We start from the raw sequence: 22,182 nt of genomic DNA, 5'->3' as shown, positions 1-22,182 counted from the left end.
AAAAAAAAAGCAAAAACCCCTCAGTCCTTTGAATGTAGTGACATTTATTATGTATATATATGAGAGATAATTTTATAGTGAAAATGAAACAGAAAGTCACAGCTTCTCAAGTCAATGCAAAATTGTGTTCTAAGTGAACACACATTCTGCCATCTAATGACTAGAAGAAATTATACTGACCAGTTGCCAATGTGATAAGAAACCCCAAGTACTGCTACTGCTGTGTATCTTTGTGAGAGAACCTCTAGAATGGACTAAAAAACATGCAGAAAACTTTTTCAAGCTCCTGGAAGTCAGAAATTGATCAGATGTACTGAAATTAGTTAATATTAGTTAATATGTACTGATATTAGTTAATATCCAAAAATTGATTTAAACAAACTGATTCTTCAGGTATTTCTCTCCTCCCCCTTCACCTGGCACTTGCATCAGCATTTTGCATCATTTCTGGGAAAAACATTTGTGTGTTAGCACAGAGAGGATGCCATGATACTGCACATGAGACAGTTTTTATTATTGCACATTCTGGCTGAAAGACCAATTCTGTTCATTCTGTAGTCAAGAGTAAATGTAAACACTTATTTGGCTAGTTACAGTTCAGGAGTGGGCAGGATAGTATGAATCACACTGTCGGAGCGCTGTGGGTGAAAGAAAATGACAGTCACTTGGGGGAATCGGCTGCCTCTTCTTGCTTTTAAGGTTCTGAAAAGCCTTCAGGAAACTGCTCTCACTTTCCAGGTGGTTCTGTACAAGCTGACGACACTCAACAACTCTGAAGCTCCTTGATATTGTACATATCCTAAGGGGGTAACCCTAGAGGTCTCACAGTCACTTTTTTTTTTTAGTTCATTCATGATGCCATCACCAACTCCTATGCTGAAAAAGGCTTTTTATATTAATACCAGTGTGTCCTGCACCATAAATAGCACAATTCATACTAGATGGTACACCATAATACATTTGCACTGTGAAGATCCCATGAAATGTGATAAAAAATATCCATAAAAGCCAAGCCAACATGGTTTATAATGTCCTCTGATGACTAGGATATGTAACAAATATATATATATATGTTACAAATAAGATAAAACAGCCTAGGCATAAAATCTGTTTGATACAAACCTTAGTTTTTAAGAATATCTACTTGTCAAAAAGCAGAGACTAGCCTTGGTGAGTAGAACCTTGCAAAGCTGGTATTTTTCTTTTGTATTTCTCAGTTGTCCTAGTTTGCATTTTTACCCTGTTAACAGATTTTTTTCTTCTTTATTCCTACAGAGAGCACATGGCACCTCTCTTCTCTCCTAAAAATGTACACCTACACTGGCCGCAAGATTTTAGCTTCTGCTTTAAAAAACTAAAAAGGTTACTCAATAGGAATAAAAATTCACATAACATAACGTAACATAAAAATAAAGGTAAAGCCAATGGGACTTGTGATAAGAGTTGTAAATAAAACTGAACTGTAAACTTTGGAATTGCAAATTTTGTTTTTCTGTCCTAGGAGGCATAGAATTATATTACATGCCTCAGCTTATACAGAAAATGAAATCATGGAATCATATAATCATTTAGGTTGGAAAAGCCCTCCAAGATCATCAACCTTTGACCAAACACCACCATGCAAACTAAACCATAGCACTAAGTGCCACGTCCAGTCATTTTTGAATGCTTCCAGAGATGGTGACTCCACCACCTCCCTGGGCAGTCTATTCCTGTGCTTAACCAAATGAAATGTCACATCCATATTAAAATATCTGCATCACTAAAATACGTTGAATTATTGATCCATTATGTACAGCTGAGGATAGATAAAATAGGCATCCTATTGCAGGGATCTCTTGTACTTCCATAGCCACCAAAGGACCACTGACAGCAGAATAAATTCTTTTATCAGATAACTAAACCTCAGGTTTTCTACCACACATGTTTGTAATCTGTTATGATTCGTTATAAGTCTTGGTCTGGTTAAAATGATTCAAGTTCCCCATAATGCTATTTGTTACTTACATTTTGAGGTATTTATGAGTTTTATCTTCATGCTGTGTAGATTATAGCATTAACAACATAATAAAAAGGCTTAAAACCCTTGCATGTTTCCAGGCCTAACTTAGAGTCACTGTTGAGTTCTGAATTAGGCCATGTACTTGTTTGTTGCTGAAAGGATTTGCTTTCCCCTTGTATTTAATGAAACAATATGATTATTATCAGTGTTTGAGGTAAAAGCAGAGAAGAACTGTCCTGTTTCACCCAAATAAAATTTAGGACAGACATTACTAAAAGAATTCTCTTCAGAAACGAATGTCTACAAAAATACCTTCTGGGTTAGAAAACTTATTTTCAGCAGCAAGAACTAGGTAAGAAGAGTGAGAATGATAAAAATTCCTTTACTCAGAATGTCAATTCAAATATCTAATATTATATCCCAGATATCAGGTCTTGAATCATGCTGACTTGACCTTGCAGGACAACTCTGTGCCAGATACTGCCTACATTAGGATGGTTCTTACCACCTTTCCCACACAAACAGGTCCTTGAATTTACTGTGCCATTTAGTCATACTCTAGGATGACTTGGGTTAAAATGCTTTCCCATCCCAGAAAGCATTTAAATACTGCTTCTCTGTGAATTAGTGAGGGAAAAAACCTGCATAATGGGTTCACCTTCTATGTTTATTACCTACGATCTGAAAATTAAGGAAAGTTTCATTCTATTTAGTATTTATTGTAAACTTAAGTAAGATATTGTATTATAAAATGCTTCCTAAAAATGCATTACTGTTAAGTTTCTTAGATTAAACAATTTTGAGAACATTGTTTGTACTTATACACAAAAAGTGGACATTTCTGATCCCATTACAAAAATGTACTTGACCCCATTTTTTTCTTTTCTCATGAGGCCTGAATTTTAATGAGGCCTCACCCATGCCAGTACATTGCATTTCCTGGTACTGCTTTTGTTCTCATGTGGCATTCAGTTAAATACTTCAGCTGAATATGAAAATGAGAGCATTGCATAAGTCTGGTTCCATTTTTTGGCAAAACTTATAAAAAATATTTTTATCTGTGTAATGAAAAAATTATCTTTAATATATACTTGCTGTATAAATGCTTAATATATCAAAGGGAGATTAGCTGAAAAGTGCATCTCAAAGACCATCAGCAATAGTTGAAATGAATTGAAAATGTGTTGTTGCTTAAGTGGAAAAATGAAAAAATTGAGGCATTACAATCATGCTCAGTGGTATTTGTAACTCCATTGTTATGACTGGAGCTGTATCAGGTATTCTCCACAACCCAGAGAACTGATCTCCCAGACATCTCTTTGCCTCTTCACCAGCAGTCTCTGTCCTGCAGGACACTGCATGTGCCTGCACACAGCACAAGATGCTGCAGGACTGGGACCAAAACATTCACTTCCTCCCTGTATGCCTCTGGAAAGCCTTCCTCTAGCAAAGGTCTCCCATTATTGCACTCCGTAACTTAAAAAGTAGAACTAAGTCTTCTGCAAGAATGGTGCCATATCCTCTAAATTGCCTGACAAGCAGAGATCATGCAGGCAGCAAACTCAGAGTAAACATGCCTTGCTGTGACAGCCTCTGCGGGGGAAAAGCTATGTAAAGTCTCCTGCCATTACCATGTTATTAATTACAGTTTAAATGTGTCATCTGTACTGCACCTTGTAAAAATTGTAAAAATATTCGAATCATAATTTGCATTAGAATATTGATTGCAATAAGAGATTTTCCACAGAATAAAAAGCTATCTTAAATCAGAGGAGCTGTAGAAGAGGTGTATTTTGAAAAAATTTATTCTTAAATTTGTAACACACATATGTGTATATATACACATACATATATATATTATATATTTGCATGTGTGTATATATATAATTTAATTATCTTTTATATTTATTTCTGGGGTATATTAAAAATGTTGAATGTTTAATCCTCAAAATATATTTTATTAATTAGATTTTCAAATATTCTCTTTAGAATGCAAACTGCATTGCTGTTTTCAAATGAATAATTAAGTTTATATTTTAAGTGATGCCATTAATGAATATTTACAAAAAGAAACACTAATTTGGAGAAATACATTAATAGTTTACTAGAAAGGAAAAAACCTCTTTCTTCTGATTGACTTCTTAAAAATAAGTTCCCCTTTAGCTGTTTCTTTAAATAGAAATTTTAATGTGTTTAATGATTTATCAAAGCAAGGTGTTTGCAAATAATATTTATTAGTGATATTTACGTCTCATGTAATGTTTTGTGTTTTTTGAGGCAGAAAGGTAAGTTTTATTATCTTCATGCCTTTACAAATTGGGGAAAATTTTGAATTTTGCATTTGCAAGGTAACCTTCCAGCAGAAAGGTATTTTTTAATGTTTGTGTTCCTAGTGTTTCAGACACCTTCTGCCTCATCAGAAAGTTTATGTGATTGTAGTTGAAGTGGTTTCAATGTTAACCCATATTTCCCAGCACACACTTCCTGAATTACAGTCCCAGGTTTTTTTTAAACAGAACATTTAGCACTGAGCTGCAGACAGCTGTGTGTGCCTGGGAGGATCATAGGGAACTGTGCTGAAGACACAGCAATCCCCCTCTAAGGGCAAAGGACTTTCAGCATTTCATTACAGAAATGAAAAGTGGAGCTAAGATAGAAGTCTAGGAGGATTGTACAGCACAAGAGAGGGAAAATGACAGCAGTGATAGGATAAACAACTAAAGCACTCTCGTCTCCCACACTGTGGGCCTTTATGTCACTGATTTTTCATAGGTTTTCCCTATTAAAATCAATGGGGAGAGTAAGATGTAATCTAGTCTTTTTAACTGAGAGGTTTCAGGAAGGAAACAGATCAAGAACACTTGTTCTGCTGTATTCAGCCTAAAAATTAAACAGTTCATTGGCTAACTTACTATTATTTCCCATTGCCACCATTCCCAAAGATGACTCGTTATCTCTGTTGAAGGCTTCATCAGCCTGAAAGATGAGTGCAGAAATAGAAGTCCTCTGGAGGAGCAGCAGGCTCTGCCACAGAACAGCAATGCCTAACACTGTCATAGTCATTTTCTGGTGTGGTTGCACTGATTAAAAACAAAGGAATAGAATGTCTGCATTTGAATAATTGTTTTTGTCCCATGTCATACAGCTGATTTATAGTATGTGTCACTATTGAATGTTGGTTCATAAAATAAAATCATATTGGAAAATCTGCAGACATAAATTTAAGTATTCATTGAAAGTTTAGTGTAGCAAAGTTAAGTTGATGTTAACTGCCATGATCACTTGCCTGACTCTTGCCAGCAACTTCCAGGTATGTTTAGGAACATATTGCATGAGACAGTATGTGACTTTTGAGAAATGTCTACACACAAGCTTTCATAAACCTTTATTCTGTCTTTAGAATTTGGAATGATGGGAGATCATACAATTAAAAGTCAGCGACCTCGATCTGTTCATGAGAAAAGGGTCCCTCAGGAACAAGCTGATGCTGCTAAATTTATGGCACAAACTGGTAATACATCAGTTACATTTTTTCTATTTACTGTTGTTAATTTTAGCAAGACCACTGCATGTTTCCATAATCTTTTGCTGCATATTTGTCAGTTTTCTAAGCTGATACTTTTTTTGAATCATTTATTTTTTTTTTCACCAGTTAAAGTCCATAAATAAAGTGGCTAAGAATTAGGTAGATCGTGCAAAAACATGCACTGTGAATGTGGATACTGAATCATTTAGTGTAAGTATGAATGTCTTTAGTAGTAAAAGCAGTCTCACATGTACGAAACACAGGACAGCTCACGGTGACATGTTAACGTTTTTGCAAAGATGTTAAGAACATGCTTCAGAATTTCTTAATAAATAGACTGTCTAATCCCAGCTTTAGGCATTTATCAAATTAATTAATTACTGGGGTGACTTTAATGTGCATGTATTCAGCATTTACTATCTTTGGCCCAGCACGACACTCTATTCTCTAGTTTCCAGATTCATAATTGCTAAATGAAATTGGCCGTAAGTAGTTTTTAATTGGATGTGCAAATTATCTAACAGTTTTTCATCTAAAACATATTTTTTAATTTTGTTTGAGCAACTTCATCTTCTTTATCTAAAGATACCAAGATGATATGGGAAACCTGGAGCTGAAGTAATTAAAAAAAAAAAAAAATCCTGATTAGCCTGTTTACCAACAGTTACCACAGCAGCCTTTGAGGTCAATGATAAAATTTCAGTGGTGAGTTGAATTAAGCTCTCATACACCAAAGCTACTGCCCATTTTGACTTCAATAGTGATCCGCGTATCTGTTGGTAAAACATAACTATTGGTACCCTACACACTCCATTCCAGTAAGTTACTGCATTGACAATCTTGTGCCCCATAATTTTTTGTATGGATTTGAAACAACATCCTCTGTATTCCATAGTTACTAACCTAGAATATATGCCTGCATCAGTCGTACATAATGCTTCCAGTTTTTATGCACTTCAGTAAAAGAGTTATAATTGCTTCTAGTTATATTGCATGTTGACATCCTTAGTGGTAGGGCGCTTTACTTAACAGATTTTCAGAAATTGATAGATTAAGCAATCTGAGTACATGTATAGCCAATCAGTGTAGATCTGTTTGGTAAAAAATTTAGAATGCGAAAAAGTCTGTTTCCCTCCTATTAATCTATAGGATTGCTTTTTATGGCTAACTCACAGATAGATACTCCTGTAAGCAAATGCAGTGGAAGAAGGGAGCCTAGAATTCTCTAGGTCTCCATGCAATTTTTGTTTAGGCAAGTAGAACTTATCACTTGCATACCTAGCTCAGACATAGAATGTTAGTTGCTTACTACATAGTATAACACTTTTGCTTTTATTCTGCTTCTTGAATTCATACAATTACTCAAAAAAATAAGTAAAATTATCTGGGTTTTTTCCCCTTATAAATCCCTAAAACTTTAATAATCTCCGACAAATCTTGTATCTGATAATTTTTAGTCTTGCACTGCAGTGCATCTATTATAGGTGTTAGAGAACTGCATTACAAATGCAGCACTTACACCATCACCTTCCAATGCATTGTGTGTGTGGAGTGGGAGATGAACATTCAAAATTATACAGGATTGGTTTTCAAGGTCCTGTTCTGAAAGCATGTGAGATGTATGAGCATATAAATTTAGATGCCCAAATTTGGGGAAATCTGTACTTTCCATGCTGTAGGTTAACACATTTTAAGTAATACTTGTGCTCTTTCTGGACATACTAATTTTCATCTCCTCATTTTGTTTTTCCTTTGTAGTGATCATTGCATATTTTCTTCACCTGTAATGCATTAATTTTTCTTGCAATAAAATGATTGTGATATCTTCCTAAACTGATTCATAAGGTTTTTTCCTAACATATCTATCTCATTAATTTACCCACTAAGAACCTAATAGTAATTGGTTACTGAGTTTATGAGGTTTTATATTTTAAGCCTTGATATTTTATTTTGTGTAATAATAAAACAGATACAAAAGTGCAACAAAATGTTTGTATGTTTTTAAAAGGCAGAGAGACAGGAATAGAGAAGTATCCTGGAAAATATTTATGAAAAGCATTTAATACTGTTAGAATCATAGACTTAATCCACCAAATTTTGCTGGAGATGGAAGAGTTTTAAAATGTGTTACTAAAATGCGCATTTTTGTGGTTTTGGAGAGTGATATAAGGCAGTAAAAACATTTATTAAAAAATACTGTGTGAATAATTTCTTGTTCTATATTTGTCATTTAATGTGTTTGGACTGATCCTTCCCTTAGGTGTTATGGGATTTAGAGAGTATAATGCAGGTAAGTTTTACACAAATCAATGAGGCCTTCCATACAGTAAGTTGTTTCCTCTTATGTGTCAAGCAGCAGGGGAGAATAAGAGTTTGATACCTTGCTAAGAGATAATTTGAGATTGTAGATTTAATGTGAGTGATGCAAAAATTTAAGAGTTCTCATATAACAGAAAACAAGAAGGAAAATAAAAAGTAGCCTTTTCAAAATTTTCATTTCAGAAAAGACAAAAATGGATAAGTGAAAGATATATTTGCAGATTATGCAGTCAACCTATATTTATTCTAGAAAATATAGTAGTCTTTATGTACTTAAAAATGGTGAATTAACAATGATATGATAGATTTGTGAAGACATTTCCCTTCTTTTAAATTTTTTAAAATAAGTAATAATCATCCTGACAACAGTACAAAATAGTCTGAAAATTTTAAAAATTACCAAAATATCATAATGTATTGTATAAAAGCAAGCAAAGCAGCTGGTGAGATAAGTGTGTTCTTTATTTTGTCTTCATTTTGCTCTTTTTGCTTTGTACAGCATGTTAATGTGGAGGATCTTTCTCCAGAAAATGTTTAAGCCTTGTTTACATATGATGAAGTATATTAAGACATTATACCTTTTGTGAATGAACAGTACATATATGCTCAGAACTTATAATAATTAATACTAATTTCAAAATTCACTCAATACAGTCACACAACAATCTGACAACAGACTAATAATCATGTTGCTGCTGTTTTTCATCATATTCCAAGGGTTATGAGTAACATTTTTATCACTTTAAGATATAAAAAAAATAAAATTTTTAGTTTTTAATTTCTGTGTTTTATTAGATGTGTACTGTCAACCTGTCTGTGTTGAATAATGGGATCATTTACACTGAATATATATAACTTTTACATGATGAGGAACATCTTGAGAAACATGGTTTAGACTTTTTCTGCTGTTTGACCTTTTATCTAAACCACTTGAACAAAAGAAAAGTCAAACTTCAAAAAGAAAACTTCCAAATGTGTAGGAAAAGACAAAAAATATTAGGCTAGAAACCCACAGTAATATAAGTCTTTTTATCATGTATATAGTGCTTATAGTACACATTTTATAATTGTTAATGTCTACCTACATATTAAAGATATTTAGCATGTTGTATCATCTAACCTGAGCCCAAGCCATCTCACTGCCTAATCAAAGTGCTAAATGCATGTCAGAAAAACTATTAAAACAATAACCAGTGATTATTTTTTTCATTTTTTTCACCTAACAAATAAAGAAAAGGACTACAAAAATCACTGGGGAATTTTTGTGTGTAGGAAGCTCATAATTTTGTGCTTTTCCATAGAAATTTTTAGAGTTGCATATAATTTTATTAAAATCAGAGGGATTTGTGTGCTAATTATAATACATTCTGTCATGTTACTGAATAAGAAGCACTTTTTTTGTTTAAAAAAGCACTGAAAGCCTCAGAATTGAACCTTAGAAGTCTAGCAGAGACAATCATTTTGCAAAGGTTCCATGCTGGACCTCTGGAAAAAAAAAAAAAAAAAAAAAAAAAAAAAAAAAAAAAACAACAAACAAAAGAAAGACATCTTGGAGAGATTCACAGATTCTTGCCATAAAGTAGAGTTTGAAGAAAGAGTATGTCATTTACTGCATACTTGGCAGGTATAAGCACCAGAATATTCCTGCTTTGCAGACAACCCCTTGACTGTGATCAGTATCAAAACTTTTGGAAGACTAGAAACATACTGAGATAACTGAAATTTCAAGCAAGCTCTTCAAAGTCTGCAGATTTTATCTTACCACTGATTTTAAAACAGAAGATCCCATTTGTTTCAAAAAGGACTTACACTTAGAAATCAAGCGCGCAATAGGAGTTTCAGCTGCCATTTTACGTTACATGCTGATTTTTAACAGAAGAAGCTAAACATCAATGCACAGTTATTTACTCAAATTGTTCAGTGAGGTGTATTAACATTATTTTTGCATTTGCTTTCTGAGAATACTCAAGGGATCTATTTTTCTGAATGTGAATTCCTTTGGGAAAGGAATTCCAGAATTGTGTGTATAGCTGTTCACGAGAATTAAATTCAGGCATTCTCCAGAGCATCCATGCAAGAAAACTTTATGCAGTACTTGCTTTCAAAAATCATGAATAAAATGTTCTATCTCTCAAAAAATTTTTAAAAATCCTCTTTTCCAATATGTAGCATTAACGAATCACATATGACAATTTTGAGCATAGTAGTATGTATTATGTGCAGTAGTGCGGTCTGGCACACCCAAGAATTCAGCACACCTGTAGGTCAAAAGCAAGGAGTATATCTGTGCAGAAAATGATTAAAGTTGCCATCCCACACTTCAGGTTAAAATTTAGTAAAAAAAAATGTTTTTCTTTACCAGGGAACTTCTTTCAAATGCTATATGACTCTGCTGAAGAAAATATAAGACATTAGGGGGTTGGTTTGTCTGGGGTTTTTTTCATTGGAATTCCCTTACTGGTAAGGTTCCTTAAACTGTTACTGAGCATTAATTCTAGAGGGATAAGTAAAAATATCAAAGATAAATCCTTTTCTATTATACTAAAAGTGTTGTCTATGTACTTTTAGAATCCTGAGGGCAATGTTGTTAATGAAGTGTTGAAGGGCAGTAGCTCTTATAAAGTTGTAAATTATGCTAAGACATCAAAGTGTTCCCCTCTGACAGGTGTTATGTGATCGCAGCATTGTAGGTGTCTTTGTTTTCTATTCATTGCACATTTTCACAGCTGCTTTACTCCATAAACTTTTAAATATTTATTTTGGTGTTGTACCTTTTTTCTTTGATTTATAAGAGCAGATGATAATGAGCTTCAGAAAAAAAAAAAAAATTGTGTCATTAATACTTATGTCTATATTCATGTTTGTTTGTTGTCTCGAATACAGGTGAATCTGGTGTTGAAGAGTGGGCCCAGTGGAGTACGTGTTCAGTTACTTGTGGTCAAGGGTCGCAGGTGCGAACCAGAACTTGTGTATCACCTTACGGGACACACTGCAGCGGCCCTTTAAGAGAATCAAGGGTTTGCAATAACACTGCCCTCTGTCCAGGTAGTGTTAGCAGCCAATAAATAAAATTGTGGATGTTTTTGAACTGTATAATGATAAGAACTTGAAACGATATTTCATTATTATTATTATTATTATTATTATTATTATTATTATTATCATCATGGGTTTCCTAGGGGCATTTCAGTTAAAGCAGAGAATTGTAATTCTGTTCACCTGTGAATTTTTTTCATGTCGGTTATTATTTTCAGAACAGTCAAGATATGGAACAAGAGCACCTTTTTTCTGACAGTTTCATTTTTTTTTCAAAAAGTCTATATTCTCTTATTTTCACTCAGAAAAGAGAAGGTAGCATGAGTACAAAGACAAACTAGGGAAGAAATCCAGATCATTAATACATTAAGGAGCAGAGACTAATTAACAGGGTGGGTTAACATATATTATTTGACCCTGCAATTGTTTTGCCATTTAGAATACTCTCTTCTAGGCAATGGGCCAGACAATGTTCCATGCACAGTTATGTCTTCATGGACTTCCCTTTACATTGTTCTGGCAAGAAAGGGCAACAGCTACCTATCAAAGGAAAAAAGATCAGACAAAAGTAACTCTCTTACATCTGACACACAGTAAAGGTCATCAGTATCTTGCATCACAGTTTTCCTACTCCTTTTGTCTGAGAGTTATGGACATCGTTGGAGTTCAGCAGTAGTTATACGCTAAGGAGAAGAGACAGGCATATTCAAGTGAGTTGCTGAAAGGGCACATCTTTCTTTAAACTCTACCTGTGGATCTGATTAATCTATGATGAGAAGCAAGAGGGAAGGCATATGCCCCGTGACTACATTAATTTTCCTCTGCTGTGAGTGAAATGCAAAAAAAAAGACTATATACTATCCTTCAGATGTACAAATTCCTCACTCGGTAACATTTGAACCCAAGAGCGTGGTGAGACATCTTCAGCTTCTGGGGAAGCTCAGTACATTTTTGAAGTAAACTGTCATACACAGAGAACTCTTGGACTTTATGTCAATGAACAGTAATATGTTGAATCAAACTCTGATGCTGCTACTGTGTGTTGAAAAATAGCCAATGGGCAGTGCATATGTGATCCCATCCAAGTTTGTGTATCAGCATTCTAAGCATTTAGGGAGCCTCTGTAATGGAAAGCAGCTTACAAGATTGTCTCTAGATAAAGCATGATGGTAGCAAGAATTGCTCTCAACATCTAATGCTTTTCTATTGTGCTTTAGGTGAGTGATTCACATGAAATTTCCTAATATTTCAGAGTAGAAATGCCTAGTTAGAGCTGAATTTTAATACTTTAGAAGTGTTAAAACTTTAACGCATGGAAATGTTTCCATACAAAAATGGCAGCTATTTCTAAAACAGTTAGAGTAGCTTAGATTCTGCCGGGGGTGGGAAATACTGCAAGAGAACTCTCAAGAACAAAAAGAAAAAATGAAAGAAGAGAACTATAAAAGAAATGAACAAACATTGCAAACAATCAAAGATAGATATAAATATTCATTTGAAATTATGTGAAGAATGAACATGAAAACACAGTCCATCTCTCACAATGAGTTCTGCCTGATTTCTTGCTAATTAGTATTAACTAAGAAGAAGAAAGAGGATTAAATCACGTAATTTTCAGAATTTTATCTTCATTCTCTCCAGGAAGGGATACGAAGTTTTCACACCAAAACAAAGCAAAACAAAACAAAACAAAACAATCCAGGTAATGCAGAAGTCAAGGTAATTAATTTGCTGTCAAATTTAAACTGGAAAAAAGTTAATTCTTAGATATGATGTTGTCACACAAACTTTAAACAATGCTACCCAAAAGACTGCTACCCAAAAAGATTTCTCAGGTCACAGAGGAGCAGTTCCCTTATCTCTTCACACTTCAGGATACAGCTTTTGTTTCCAGATACCCAGTATGAGCAAAGGCTACCAATTCTTAGTTTCTACACTGCCGAGATATTTTCTTTTTCAGCTCACCACAGCTGATTCTGATAATCTCTATGTATCTTGAGTTACCTTTCCTAAATAATTATTCTTCTGGCTTAATCTTGCATGTTGTTCCATACAGTTACAATAACCATATTAATTTATGTTGTTCTCTGTCTAATGACAGAGTCACTACTGTGTAGCAGTATGCAAGATTAGCAATTTAGAAATGTGATTTTCCTAGGCACAGCTCCATTAATTTTCTAAACATCCCTTTAATTATTAGCCCAAATATCCTCTGTCCTCATTCTGTTATGTATCCTGAGTCAGAGAGTTACATAGTTCAGGATTATCCCTGGTCCATGCATAAAAAAAATACATAGTCTTTACACTAGTTTATTTAAAACAGATGTTTGACAAAATGATTACTAAAAGGGTGGGGGGGAATTGTGAGAGCTGGAATGTTTCCTAATCAAAAAGTTGCCCCTTCAACATCAAAAAATATGCAGAATGGCCTACTGTACTATACTTCATGCATCTATCCAAAGGCTTCAGAGGAACCTGTTAAACTTGAAAATACTAATGCAAAGCTTTCAGACTATTTTTTCTCTTGCCTTTATATATTCTTTATAAACACTTTACATATTAAACATAATATCCAAGATACTCACTGGAATGTTAGGGAATATATTTCTCTGTGATCTCAATGTCCTGGAAAAATTTGAAAATGGGATTCGCCACCTTCATATATATGTATGTATTGGAATAGAACTTTAAATTTCAGAATAGTATTACTGAGAGTTCAAGCAAAATAATGAAGGAACCACTATTTAGATAATTTTTGGATTACTTGTATTTATTTCAGACCAATACTATTCTAGAGAAGTGCAGCATAGTAGACAACAAAACTAGCTCAGGTAATTTTTGTCATCACTGGTTCTTTTGTGAGTGGGGACACCTCAGGATCCATTCCTACAGTGCTACTGATTCTTTTCAGTTTAGTGAATGCTTTCTAACACAGCTAAAACTTAAGAGGAAAGAACATGGGATTTCCATGTCTGCAGATTATCACAGCTTCTATTTCTCCTTCTCTATTGCTTTTAACACCTTTTACCACAAAATTTAGCTGAAGATTAGCATTTTCAGGCTTATGGGTAAAGCAAGACGTGGCAGGAGCAGGAATACACTAAGCCATTTCAAACATTTTTATGCCCAAATGCTGTACTTCGGCTGGTGTTATATGCTAAGGTAGTTTTATTTACCTCCCTTTTTTCTCTCCCTTATCCTATTGCAACAGGGCCTGCCAAAACGCTTGTCTGTATCTCTTAGAGGCCCCCTTTATGTAGTGGAAGGCCACAATAAAGTCTCCACAGAGACCTCTTTTCCAGGCTGAACAACCCAAACTCTTCTATCCTGTCTTCATAGGAGAGATGTTCCATCCCTCTGATCATCTCTGTTGCAGTGCTCTGGACCAGCTCCAACAGGTTCATGTCTTTCTATACTGAGGATCCCAGAGCTGGATGCAACACTCCAGGTGGAGTAGAGGAGTGGAATCCCCTCCCTCGCCCTGCTGGCCACACTGCTTTTGATGCAGTTGTGTTTGGCTTCTGGGCTGCAAATGCACAGTGCTGGCCCAGGTCCAACATCTCATTGACAAGCCCCCTGAAGTCCTTCTTTGCAGGGCTGCTCTCAATCCCTTTATCTCTCATCCTGTATTGAAACGAGGTTGCCCCCAAGTCATGTGCAGAACCTTGTTGAACATAATAGCATTCACATGGGCCTGCTTCTTCTGCTTTTCCAGATCTCTCTGGATGGCATCCTGTCTTTCAGGTTTGCCAGTCATGCTACTCAGCTCAGTGTTTGCAGACTTTCTGAGGGTGCACTCAATCCCACTGTCTATGCCACTGATGAAGATATTAAACAGTACTGGACCAGCACCACTTGTAATGAAACATCAACGGCCATAATAGTTTTTCAGTATCTGTTCAATTTAAAGCTGAACAAATCAAAAGCATTTAAACCCCAATAAAAATCTCACAAAATATGTTTGTAGGATGAAGGCCAGCATGGCCTAACGCCTCCTCCCACTTCACAGCAGTTGCATGTTGTGAGCACTGTGGGTGTTCACTTCAACATGATTAGGTTCACAGAGTGGCAGAGAGATGGGAAAGATGCTCTGCAGTAATCCAAACTTGTTGTGCTAGCAGTGTTTTTGACAGAGAAGCTGGCAATAATCTGAATATTTTTGTCCCAAATAATGAATCTTGCATCTGAAACTGTGTTTTAGAAAACAGTAACTCCTCTGCGGGCCAGCTCTCCATCTGGTGTAATTTGGCATAGCTCATCTGGCTATAATTCATCAGATGCTATAGGGGATTTTTTTGCATTTAGAAAATAGTATTAAAGAAAGAAGATGTAAATAAAATATCAGAAAGAAAAATCAAGGGTAAGAAACTTTAAAGTTTTATGATATTCTTATAATCTGGATAACACTGGGCACTTCTGTAATGTGTTGAACAGATTAATTCTTCTTGGTATTTGTTTTGCTGAAATTGGTTGTTTTTTACAGTTATGCCTATTCCATCCTTGACTTTAGTATTGATCTACTAGTTTCAGATATAAAAATCTATAAATGCAAGAAGCTGATGTGAATTTCTTACTTAATGAGCTAAAATTTGTTGTGGAAGATAATTTTTGGCACAGCTTAATTTAAACCACAAACAGATAGAGGCTGCTTTGAGTGCACCCAAAATGAGACATTTTGTCTTGGCTTATGTTTAGTTCCAAAATAACAAAAGAATTGTTCTGTGTTACTGCTAACATGCAGTCAACTCTTGCCAGAAGAATTATACATCCTTTTGGTTAGAGACAGTACCTTTAAAGAGCCACTCAGAACATATTTTTTAATTTTCAAATAAAGACAACTAACTTAGAACATTTTGACAGCATAGAATCAAAATTCCAAATTAAGCAATAGACTTGAACTTATATGTGCCCTGAAAAACCCCACCATGTGTCTACATAGAGTCAAGAACTTTTCAATTTATCATTTTTCCCAGAGAATAATCTTTTTAGAATTTGGGTTAGTTTTGTTTAGCTAAGATTTAAATTCTTGTTGCATCTGAACATTTTAATCAACCATTGTGGTATCAGGAGATGAAATTATGTCATTGTTATTACTGGTTATTTTTTGGAATCTGAACTGACAAACTGTTTTCTCCTTCATTTTGCTCATATAAAAATTGGGAGTCTTAATGTGTCTGGATTCGTAATCTAATACTTTGCCAATGAGAAAACAATTCTTTGGATTATATAGCTGAATCAAAATATCCGTAGAAGTATAGTACTTGTTGAGAACTGATGAAACTAAAAGAGTTCTATGCAGGTATAGTTATAAATTTACTATTTTTAGAAGTGCTAGGCTTTCTGGTTTTGACAAAAATGTCGCAATTAATCAAAGTTTCTAAACTAACTAGACTAAAATCTGTCACTTTAACATTAATTTGGACTGTTGCTAAGGGTTATTTTTTTAATATAATGCAGGTGGATTTGATATTTATAGTAAGATAATAAGGATGTAGGATGTGGTCTTTTTGACCACTTTTACGTGACCAAATGAAAACCTTTCATCAATTGAGCTGTTGTCCAGTGGGTTAAAATCTTCCCTGAATAAAGCCTGACATTTTATGTCAGAAACAATTCCTCTGAAGTTAGCTAAGAAACTTTTTAATCTCAACATAGTATCTAAAATGACAATTTTTCTTACTTTTAATGAAAGGCAATGGAACTTACCTACTTGCAGAATTCCCCTTGATCTTAGTGATGAATTTGTAATAATATGCCAGGGAGCTGAATGTCCTTCCACAGCCTTGCAACTGAATTTCACCTCAGGAAATGTTATTCTGATCCCTGCAAGAAAAGGGTTGTATTTGTAGAAACTGGGCAGGTGATACGTGCCTTCAGGGCAAAGGAAACCTATATATGAGAAGTTCTTTCACAGTGATGAAAAAAAGTGAGGACAAAACAGAAAATCTGTTTCCTCTGTAATGTTGTGAATCATTACCAATGATATACTCAGATGTTGTACACAGTTTGCCCCTCCAGACACCCTTCAAACAGACAGGGCTTCAGAAACAGAGTTATGTGATACTGACTGAGATGTTCAGTCTGGGTACTGTCTTTTTTCTTAAATGCTTGACATTACTGCAATTCTCATCACTACATTCCTGTTCTCACACTGCCTAATTTAAACAGGTGCAACTGCTCTTATTTAAGCAGAAGAAAAATAAGTAAAGTTTGCTTTGCAGTATTATTCAATTTACAGAGAACAGTTTTACCAATGTATGTGTGGAATCATCTTACCCAGTACATGCTTAACTATAGTATGTTAGAGAACTTTCTGGAAATTCCACTGCATTTTTTCTGTAAAGGGATTGCATATGGTATGTAAGCTCACATGGGTACTGTATATCAGTTTCTCCTATAGTAGAATATGCTTAAAGTAGAGAAAGATTCATCTTCTATGATTCTTTATATTAATATTACCAAATATTTGTACATAAAAATACTGGTATAAGTTTGTAATTTATTGTGAACTCTGAAGGTACCTGTGGTTTGTTGAATGAGCGTTTTTCCAAGAGTAAAGCTGTATTACTGTGTCTGTTAAATCAGTGAATATGTTCATGTAAGGAAATGGTACATATCTCTTTTACTTACGTGGTCTTCGAATTTTTGAGGAAGATAATCAAGCACATCTGCTGCCATATTTCCACCACAATTTAAAAAGTTGAAAAAAACTTTAAGATTACTGCCCCAGTTTTTTATATTGACACAGTAATAAATTATTGCATTTATTCCTATAATTTCAAAAGAAAACTTAATTTTGACTGCTTCTAGTTTTTAGAGTTGCCTTGATATAGAAAGTATATGCCTGATTTTCACAAAAACTAGCCTTCTGAAAATCAGGGGTATTAATGTCAAGTCAGGCACCAAAGATGTCATAACTAACTTCTGAAAAGGGAAGTCATCTTGCTTAATACAGTCAAAGAACAGAAACTGTGGCTGCGAGATTAGTTTAAAGATTAGAGAAAATGTTTCAAAGTATATTTTTAAATATACTTTAGAGAAAATATGATTAAATTGAAATTATCTAAGTTTTAAAAAGTACTTGTTTTCCTATGATAAAGCTTACCTATGTACTGATTTCCTTGAAGGTGGAAAAATAATTCCTATTTGAAATAGTGATCTTGTTTATCTTGAAATCGTTTTGTTACTTGTGTGTCTGTTTCTGGTTAAAATCTGTATGGTTTGTTGCAGTACATGGCGTTTGGGAGGAATGGTCACCTTGGAGTTTATGTTCATTCACATGTGGTCGAGGCCAAAGAACTAGGACGAGGTCATGTATACCTCCCCAGTATGGGGGAAGATCATGTGATGGACCTGAAACACAACACAAACCTTGCAATATTGCACTCTGCCCTGGTGAGCTCATACAGCAACTCTCTGCTTTGTTACAGTGCGTTTAATGTGGGTTGTTTGTGGTTGTTTTTACAGCCCTTTGCACACAGGAAAAAGCAAAACATTATCCAAAGTGCCTAGATTGGGTAATATTGTTCATAATTCTGACTGTAGTGGTTAAAGCATATAGTCAGGATGGTAACTGTTCAAGACACAAGCAAACAATTTTTAGTTTCTTTGAGGTACTCTCTTTGTAGGGAACAGTATGTTGTGTAGGAAATCTTGATTCAGGATGGGTCTGAGAGAACCAAAAGGCAAACAACTTTCTGAGTATGGCTTAAAGAGAGACATTCAGAGGTCACATAGTTTTTGTCCACCATATCTGTATGAATTACGTTTGCTTAGATGTTCACTGTAATTATTTATTCCTCATATGACAAACGTATTTGTGAAACCATCCATAATATATAAATTGCTGATTTATTCAAAATGGATATTATTTACGTGTGTACAGACAGAAAGGCTCACACAAGCTAGAGCATTATTTCAATCCCTGTTAAGTCTTTATGGTACAGATTTTAGGTGCCTCATTTCTGGGAGTCATGTGCTAAACCAATTTCAAAAAATTACCACTAACCAAATAAACAATGCATGGGCTTCACGTTAAACTGTCCATCCACTAAAATTGAAGCTAACTGAAAAAAGAGCATTCTTTCAAAATTAATTTTTTTCTTCTTGTCTTTAGATGATGATTAATTTAGACCAAATTTTTCAAAGTGCACGTATACATACATAGATGCGTAATATATATATGTATACATATATAAGTGCATATAATACCTGAGTATTAAAAGAAGTTCAATTACCATAAAGAAGATTATATAGAATAATAATTTATGGTTATTGAACTGATTCTAGTACTTAGGTATTAAAACCATGTCAGGTAGCAATAATGTGAGAAATTTCTTTCATGTGTTCTGTTTGACCATGTGAAGGTTGCCCATGCAGTGGGTTTGTTGACTATTCACAGTTTACAACACTGCTGCAAATAGATTCTTCATGACCAGAACTCTTCCTGTAAAGGATTGATGGACAGACATCACATTAGCAAATGGTTGTTTAATGTTTGGAAAACTGAAATGAAGGAAAAAAATGGAACTTAGTACCGTATTAAAGCTAAATTTCTGAGAGTTTTATGAAACCTGAACTTCACTTTTCTTCTGGTCAGCAAAGCATATTCTAAGTTTAGGACAAAATTTGCGGAAAGGTCTTAGTGTTAAATGGAGCCACAAAAACTTTAAATTAATCCAGTTTTTGGCCAAATTGGCAGCTATGCAATTTTACATGTGTGTACACGAAAGTAACTAATATGATAATATATTGGAGCAGAGTTGTCAACAAGACAAATGCCAATAAAACAGCAGAGAAGAAATTAATGCATACAATTCACTTCAGTATTGCAAAGAAACACAAAAGATATTACAACTAATCTGTCAAAATAAACAATTATTTGAGAACTCTGGATTTTGTACCTAAATGACTTTCAGAGGCAGTTCTATACTGTTAAATTTAAAAGTAACACTTTAAGTCTTTGTTCAATATTAAGATTTGCTGCAATTTGCATGTTCTATTTTTTAAGGGAATCTTCATGTTGAATTCTCTATTTTTAAGGGTATTTTTGAAATAGAAAACTCACATGCTATTTTCTCCTAAAGATAAATAAGAGAGATGTATGAAATATATACGAGAAGCCACAGAATGAGTTTTCTCCAAAGACAGTATGATAATTGATTTGATCTTTCCTACACTAAATAATACTATATAGCAATGAATAAAACTGAAGAGGGTGCATTGAAATGTAATTTCCATAATGTTTTCCTCTTCACATAAACCTTTTATGATTAATGAGTGGAACTAGCGTCCATGTTTGGAAAGATTTCCATTTTCTGCAGAATAAATTATCAGGGCACGGCTTCATAGCTTCAGAGGCATCTGCATGGAGAAGTGGTTCACAACCAATCATTACATAGAATATTTAATATAGAACTTTAGGGAAAAGCCTCGGAAAATCTCTTCCTTTAATTCACTGGTGCTGAGATTCTGGGCCCAGGATATGGATAGTATCTTTGAAATATTCTGTTGTTAATGTCTGACAATAGTGAAATAGTTTACCTCCATTATTCACTGAATAGTGATGCACTCATACAGAACAGTATGTTTAATCACTAACTTTAAGATTCTGCTTCCTATTTTAGATATTAACACCATCAGTTTAGGGAGCTGCTATTCCAACTCCCCTTTAGAAGAATCCTGAAAACAGGGTTTGGCAAGTGCACCAAGGGAAATTCCTTGTTTGGAGTGGTGGTGCTTATATAGCAATAGTAGTTATAGAACCAGGTTTTCAAGGACAAGTATTAATCAAAATTATATTAGAACCTACATTTTGAGATTATATTTAACTGCAGGGGCAATGAGGAACTGATGATTGCCGAAATCTGTATGAATGCAGGATCCCGAATTAGCACAATTAGTCATAACATGTTTCATAATGCTTGCCTGTTTTTAAACATACTGTCTAGTCCTATTATTATCGACCATATAATTTTTAGCTTGTATGGCAGCATAATTGGTTTATATTTTTCATTATTTTGGTTTTTAATATTTTCATTTACCTCAAGAAGCTTTCTGATATGCAAAATTAATAATAACAGTCATTAACCTTTACTCAGGAAAATATTTATGCAAACTCAAGTGCATGGGCTAATACAAATTACTAAATACAGAATGATTTCCACCATTTCCATATTGTTTAGACATTTAACTTCACAAATTCAGAAAAAAGATAATGCAATATGCAAACACAACAGCAGATCTGATAAGGAAGGAAGAAAGGAAGGGAGGCCAGTGGTTGCTTGCTACATTTTACCTCAAAAGAATGTTGAAGAACTGGGATTGTTTACCTTACAGGGAGAATGAATGATAAAAATATATTCAGCATTGCAAATACAGAGAAGAGAGACTCTATGTGAGGCAAAGTGGTGACTCCCGTTTTCCTTTTCCTGTTCAACTAAAGACATCTAGTTTCACAATCAGGACCAATAACTTTATAATCTGACGTATCTGAACTATTACTGCAGTTCTTATAAATCACTTCAATGGGCTTTATTTTTTTCAGGGCTTATTTACATGATACAAGAACAGCCCTCACTTTTGCCTAAAAAGACTGATCTTTTTTATAAGGCCTTCAAACCATTCAAACTGTATGTGACCAAAATCATTATATAATCCTTTTTTATATCAGTCTACATTTAGAGGAGATAGAATGCTCTTTACTTGAAGAAAAAGGAAAACAGTTTTAAATTATTTTAAAGCGGCTCATAATGTTGGTTTCTGTATTTGATTGCCGTAAGAAAGCAGGCTGGGCCCAGCCCGAGGGGCTGCGAACACCTGCCTGGCTCCGGCGCTAACTCTGCTGTGTCCATCTCTTTTGTGGCCGCGGCGGCAGTGGACGGACAGTGGCAGGAGTGGAGCTCGTGGAGCCAGTGCTCGGTGACCTGCTCCAATGGCACCCAGCAGCGAAGCAGGCAGTGCACGGCGGCGGCCCACGGCGGCTCTGAGTGCAGAGGGCCCTGGGCCGAGAGCCGGGAGTGCTACAACCCCGAGTGCACCGGTGAGTACCGAGCGGCTCCAGCGCCGGGCAGGCACCGGGGCCGGACTGGCAGCAGCTCCGAGCCGGAGCAGGGCGTGCATGGCAGCGTGGCCCCAGCAGGCTGCAAGGGGCAGAGCAGCTGCACCCACAGGGAGGCTAAAAGAAAAGAAGTCATTAACTACAACACAAGAAGTTTCATGTCAACATGAGTAAGACCTTCTTTACATGGAAGGTGACAGAGCATTTAACAGGCTGCCCAGGAATGTTGTGGAGTCTCCT

At 35.0% G+C, this 22,182-nt stretch overlaps 1 protein-coding gene across 6 annotated transcripts in view; it reads left to right on the top strand.

The window, feature by feature from the left end:
- Positions 1 to 22,182, top strand: part of ADGRB3 (adhesion G protein-coupled receptor B3) — a 450,213-nt gene that overhangs the window by 174,863 nt on the left and 253,168 nt on the right. For all 6 annotated transcript variants that reach the window (XM_069011355.1, XM_069011354.1, XM_069011351.1 and 3 more), the window contains 4 exons: positions 5,403 to 5,513; positions 10,731 to 10,892; positions 18,114 to 18,278; positions 21,760 to 21,924. In XM_069011355.1, the coding sequence (XP_068867456.1) occupies positions 5,403 to 5,513; positions 10,731 to 10,892; positions 18,114 to 18,278; positions 21,760 to 21,924 (603 nt within the window). The remainder of the gene's footprint in view (positions 1 to 5,402; positions 5,514 to 10,730; positions 10,893 to 18,113; positions 18,279 to 21,759; positions 21,925 to 22,182) is intronic.

This window comes from Aphelocoma coerulescens, chromosome 3 (genome assembly GCF_041296385.1).
Source record: "Aphelocoma coerulescens isolate FSJ_1873_10779 chromosome 3, UR_Acoe_1.0, whole genome shotgun sequence".
Lineage (NCBI taxonomy): Eukaryota > Metazoa > Chordata > Aves > Passeriformes > Corvidae > Aphelocoma > Aphelocoma coerulescens.
Note: the sequence above shows the minus strand (reverse complement) of the source record. Positions and strands in the feature narration are given on the sequence as shown.